Here is a 5,708-nt window from a genome sequence, read left to right on the forward strand (position 1 = left end):
CTTTCGCCTTAAAGGAACACGGAAGGCAACCAGCAGGCTGGTTTCAAACAAAAGTCTGACCTTCCCATAGCCACTTTAGCGTTGATTCGATGCCGAAAGATGCTTTAATTGCTGATACACCGCTAATCAAACGCTGATCAAATGTAACGCGAAAAGCGAGTGCAGCCGCTGTTTGCGTCACGACATACCAGAAACAAGCGAGGCAGCGGTGACGTACAGCGGAATAGAAGCAACCGAACACAATGCTACCACGTGCCGAGAGGTTTGGTCAATTTCGGTCTAACCAATCGTACTTTCCCGAACTACCACGTACTTCGCAGCTCCGGACCACTAAGCAAAACGTTCCTTCCCGGGACCCGTGATCAGCAGCGGTTGCGGCGCAAAGAACGGCGTAAAACGAACGCGGTCTCCTTCTGTTTCGCAGGCTGTTGGCGTTCGCCAGCCACCGTGCGCATTTTTCGTCGTCCATGTGCCCATCGTCGTCGGAACGAAGAGCTACCAATTAGGCCCCGCTGCGCCTGCGCCCAACTGTCCTGCGATGAATTCTACTGCACCTGCGCCGTACAGCCGCTGGGCTTCTTAAAGGGAGGACCAAGCCATCACAGAGACCACTTGGCAGCAGCGGTTGCGGCGCAAAGAACGGCGTAAAACGAACGCGGTCTCCTTCTGTTTCGCAGGCTGTTGGCGTTCGCCAGCCACCGTGCGCATTTTTCGTCGTCCATGTGCCCATCGTCGTCGGAACGAAGAGCTACCAATTAGGCCCCGCTGCGCCTGCGCCCAACTGTCCTGCGATGAATTCTACTGCACCTGCGCCGTACAGCCGCTGGGCTTCTTAAAGGGAGGACCAAGCCATCACAGAGACCACTTGGCAGCAGCGGTTGCGGCGCAAAGAACGGCGTAAAACGAACGCGGTCTCCTTCTGTTTCGCAGGTTGGTGCTGTTTCTATGCACGTTGTAAATTTGTTTATGCCGCAACTACTGCTGCTGCTGCTGGTGCTGCTTTGTACACTGCTTTGTACACGACGAAATACTTAGAAAAACAGAGCAGAATGAGCATGACGTCAAAGACCTTAAGCGTAGATTGGAAAAGGTAGAGATGCGGGACCGAGAAGTAGCTGAACTACAGGCAGAAGTAGATAATCTTGAGTGGAGGAGCCGTAGACTGAACCTAGAATTCCACGGAATAGAGGAAACGGAAGACGAAAACTTGCTAGAAGAGATCAATGCAATGGCAGCTAAACACCAGCTTCCGCTACTCGCAGAAAATGATGTGGTCGCCATTCATCGGCTTCCGCCCAAAAAAGATAAGACGCCGGTCGTTATCTGTCGTTTTGCGAAGCAAGCGGACCGAGACTTTTGGTGGAAAAACAGAAAGAAACTGAGCAGCCTAGATACGGACTTCTTCTTGACGGAAAACCTGACGAAAAGAACACGTGCGCTGTTGTTTGAGGTAAAGAACTGGGCTAAAGAAGCGAATTTCAAGTATGCATGGCACTCAAATGGGAAAGTTCTAGTGCGCAAAGCTGATGGGGAGAAAGCCATACGCATCGCGAATGCTGCTGATCTGAACAAGCTAAGTTAAAGAAAGAGGAAATGATCGGCTCGACATGGCTAGCGTAGGAAACGATTCTTACGTTCTTCCGCAAGCGTTTTCGCAAAGTTTAGGAAATTTGTATTCCAACTCGTTTAAATGTTTTCACTTGAATGTGCAATCGGTAAATAATAAACAGTCCGATCTTAGACTTTTTTTTGAACAGCTGAATCACGTATTTGACGTCATAATGTTAACTGAAACATGGTCGACAGATGAAGCCAGCGTGTTTCGCCTGCCTTCGTACAATACATTCTACCTTAATCGAAATTCCGGTCGTGGCGGTGGTGTATGTATTCTAGTGAAAAAGATCTTTGACTGTGACCTAATTCAAAATTTCACCACGTCTTGCAATGACTTCGAGTTTCTATCAGTTAAACTACAAAATGTGGTTCTTGCTGTTTGTTATAGACCACCAAACGGCGAAACGGCATCCTTTTTGAATTACCTGGACACTTTTTTTGCGTTCGCTAATACAAATCGTTTTGACGTTGTGTGTGGCGGTGACATGAACATAAATATGCTCAAACAGGAAGCTGTAGTACAAAAACTTGATATTTTGTTGAAGTCTCATTGCTTTTTTAATGTGATCACTGTTCCTACGAGAATCACACAAATGTCTTCGTCCTTGATTGATTTGTTCTTAACAAATATACCGACAGGAAACCTCAAGGCTGGTGTTATTACTGTGGATTTGAGTGATCATTTGCCAATATACATTTGTTGTCGGAAACATTTATGTGATAAAAACAAACCGAACACGTTTTTCACCCAGCGTATAAACGAACAAACTCTGAAAACGTTTTCGGAGAATATTTTAAGGGCTCCTTGGGGGAATGTGCTTAAAATAAAAGAGCCAAACAAGGCGTACGAAGAATTTCTGAACATTCTAAAGCCAATTTATGCTGCTTCGTTTCCTTTGGTTAAAGCAAAGCAGAACAGAAAGGTTCGTAAACTCTGGATTAACGCTGAATTTGGGAAAAGAATACAAGAAAAAAATATGTTATTTAGCCGCTATCTTAAAACGAGAGATACTAAACTGTTTAAAGAATTCAAGGTTAAAAGGAATCGCCTAAATAAAGACCTGAAAAAGGCTAAGCAAGAGTATTATAACAATATGTTTAGCTCAGTTTCTGGGTGTTCAGATATAATGTGGAAAAGGCTAAATTCTCTCTTAAATCGCAATGTGTCCTCGGGTTCAGTACACAGCATAAATCTTAACGGCGAGGTTATATCGGGAAAGCCCTTGGCCGACACTTTTAATAAATTCTTTGTAAATGTCGCAGAAACACGTGATGTGAGTAATAATCTTGAAAATGTCCCATTTATCGACAGTACCATTTTTATAGATCCGACAAGTGAGAATGAAGTGAAATTACTAGTTTTGAATTTGAAAAATACTACCGCACTTGATATTGACGGGATGCAAGTTCAACCTATAAAACATGTTCTTATGTTCCTTCTTCCATATATAACACATATATTTAATTTGTGCCTTAGCCGCGCTGTTTTTCCCTCCAAAATGCAAGTTGCACGCGTTACCGTACTCTTCAAGAAAGGCGATAGGAATAACATGTCAAATTACCGGCCAGTGTCCATTCTGCCAGTCTTATCGAAGGCATTAGAAAAGCTAATCTTGAAACGGTTGAATAATTTTGAACAGAAGTTTCAGTTGCTTCATGATTCGCAGTATGGTTTCCGCAAAGGCCTTAGTACAGAATATGCTCTCATGGCACAGAAAGAGTACATTTATCAGCAATTCGAACAGGGAAACGTTGTGTTGGGCTTGTTTGTTGATTTTACGAAAGCTTTTGACCACATTAACCACAAATTACTTATTCAAAAACTGGAACGGTACGGTATTCGTGGAACGGCGGGGTCACTACTACAGTCTTATTTGCAACACCGTAATCAGATTGTTAGTGTGGGTTGTCACAATTCAGATTCTTTGTCAATCGTTACAGGAGTTCCACAAGGAAGCATTTTGGGGCCTTTCCTCTTCAATATTTACATTAATGATATCGTGAACATTTCCTCAAACGTTAAATTTATAATATATGCAGATGATACAAGTATATTGTTAACAGGAAAATCAGTGAACGAACTAATAACACATGCAAATCTACTGCTGGTTAGATTAGAAAAATGGACAAGAGAAAATGGTCTAAAAATAAATGTTGCAAAGACTAAGGCTATGGTATTTCATGCTAAAAATAAAACGGAAATTGTAAATCAAACGATTATTTTAAATTCCATCCCTGTCGAGATAGTCCCTTCACTTAAAATATTAGGAGTAATATTTCAAGAAACATTATCATGGGATCATCACATACACTTTTTAGCTGCGAAGGTCTCTCAGGTAGTCGGCCTTGTGTACCGAAACAAGCACTTGCTTCCTCGGAATATTTTGTTGTTAATTTACAATACCTTATTTTTATCAAGAATCAATTACTGCCATCTAGTTTGGGCTCTAACTTCTCAAGAAAACCTAAGCAAACTTCATAAGCTTCAAAAGAGGTTTTTACGGGCGGTAGAGGACGTGCCAAGTACCTATCATACGCGCTCCTTATTTGAAAAATACAATTTAATGCCAGTAATACAAATGTACGATTTTATTTTGTCAAAGAAATATAAGCAAGATATCAAAAACTGTAACCCGTTTCTAAAGCAGTTGGCAGATTTAGTACTTAACCAGCCTAAGTATAATACCCGAAAAAATGAAATGTGGAATGTTCGAACCTTTAGAACCACATACGGTCTTCAATCGCTGGGAAATAAACTTCCACGATTGCTAAATGAACTTTGGGATAAAGAAATTGACTTAGAAAAAGTCACCTTTAAACAACTACGAAGTCATTTTCTCCTGGCGACATGATCACTTGCTCTGTTACTTGCAATTTTCCTAAAAATGTATTTTTGTATCCTGTTTTTTTATTGACTTGTATTTTTGTATATTGCTCTGTGTTTTCCTGCGATACGTTTGGTGGTGTCTTGTTTGTTTTTTTCACTGTTTCGGAAAATGACAATGTATTTGTGGTGTTTGCCAAAGCGATAAATTAGGCATTTCCTTTCTTTATGATGCTGTTTTTGTGTTTGCAAGGCAAGTACGCTTGTCTTTCGCATTGCGAAATCGATTATTTGTTTCTAGCATCATAAGCACCAATGCGCTTCAACTGTACAGTGTTTGTTGCTCCTTTTTTCTTTTTTCTCGTAGACTTTCTCGTATGCTTCACTTGTATGTATCACGCGTATGGATCACGCGTAAGGCTAATGCGCCTACATTTTTCGCATTTTGTGAAACTATATTTTGTTCAAGCATTACACGTTTCGTTTCATTACACATGTACAGTAATGATTCTTCTTGTAGTAGACCTGTTTATTTCACGCGTATGATCCGGAATATGTTTATGAAAGTGTGACGGCTGCTGCCATGTGTTCGGGGAGAGGGAGGGGGGCCTGCGGCCTTGTCAAGCTGGCATCACGCCAGCTTTTTCTGCAGGTCTCCTGCATCATGTATCCTTGATGCCAAATAAAGTCATTATTATTATTAGCGCTTTCTTGAAGAAAGATGCACTGGGGATTGCTTACACCCTATCTGTGCGAAATCTGTGCGCAGCGCTAGCTGTCGTCTTCTCGGTCATGGCGCATATCTGCTGCGTCCCAGGAAGTGATCGTGTGATCAGTGAACGCACGGCGGCGTGCGTTACTCTGCCGTTATCTCGCAGCGCTTCGCTGCCGCCGGCGAGCATGTTGTTGCAAATCGTGTTTGATTCTCCCGCGCAAATGTCACCTGGTGCAGATGAGCTACCAACGGCGGGGAGCGTCTGGCAATGTTAAGGGGAGGGGGACGCAGTGAGACATACTGAGCCGTGGCGCCGCGCTGGGAGATGACGCCTTAGCAGCGCGTGCCGCCTTCCCCCTCCCACTTTCGCCAGACGCTCCTATCCATCTTCTTTCTGCTGGAGTACCCCGTTCGCTCACTCGGTTACGGGGACACCGCCGCTTTCGTTGCTGCGAAACCCAAGTACCGGGCGCCAAAGAGCTGCGCCTTAAAACATTTGTCCTTTTGAGGCCCCGGGCATGTTGGCGCCGGACCAACCGCCCGTGCGTACCTCGC

At 43.5% G+C, this 5,708-nt stretch overlaps 1 protein-coding gene across 1 annotated transcript; it reads left to right on the plus strand.

Annotated features, from left to right (window-relative positions):
* Positions 1 to 1,027: 1,027 nt before the first annotated feature.
* Positions 1,028 to 4,801, plus strand: LOC144162104 (uncharacterized; the record flags this gene model as incomplete). Its single annotated transcript, XM_077692599.1, has 1 exon — positions 1,028 to 4,801. A coding segment is annotated over one exon (555 nt), but the record flags the coding sequence as incomplete, so codon positions are not given.
* Positions 4,802 to 5,708: the final 907 nt, after the last annotated feature.

Source organism: Haemaphysalis longicornis, unplaced genomic scaffold (genome assembly GCF_048455015.1).
Source record: "Haemaphysalis longicornis isolate Haplotype H1 unplaced genomic scaffold, Haemaphysalis longicornis Haplotype H1 scaffold_12, whole genome shotgun sequence".
In the NCBI taxonomy this organism is placed as follows: Eukaryota; Metazoa; Arthropoda; class Arachnida; order Ixodida; family Ixodidae; genus Haemaphysalis; species Haemaphysalis longicornis.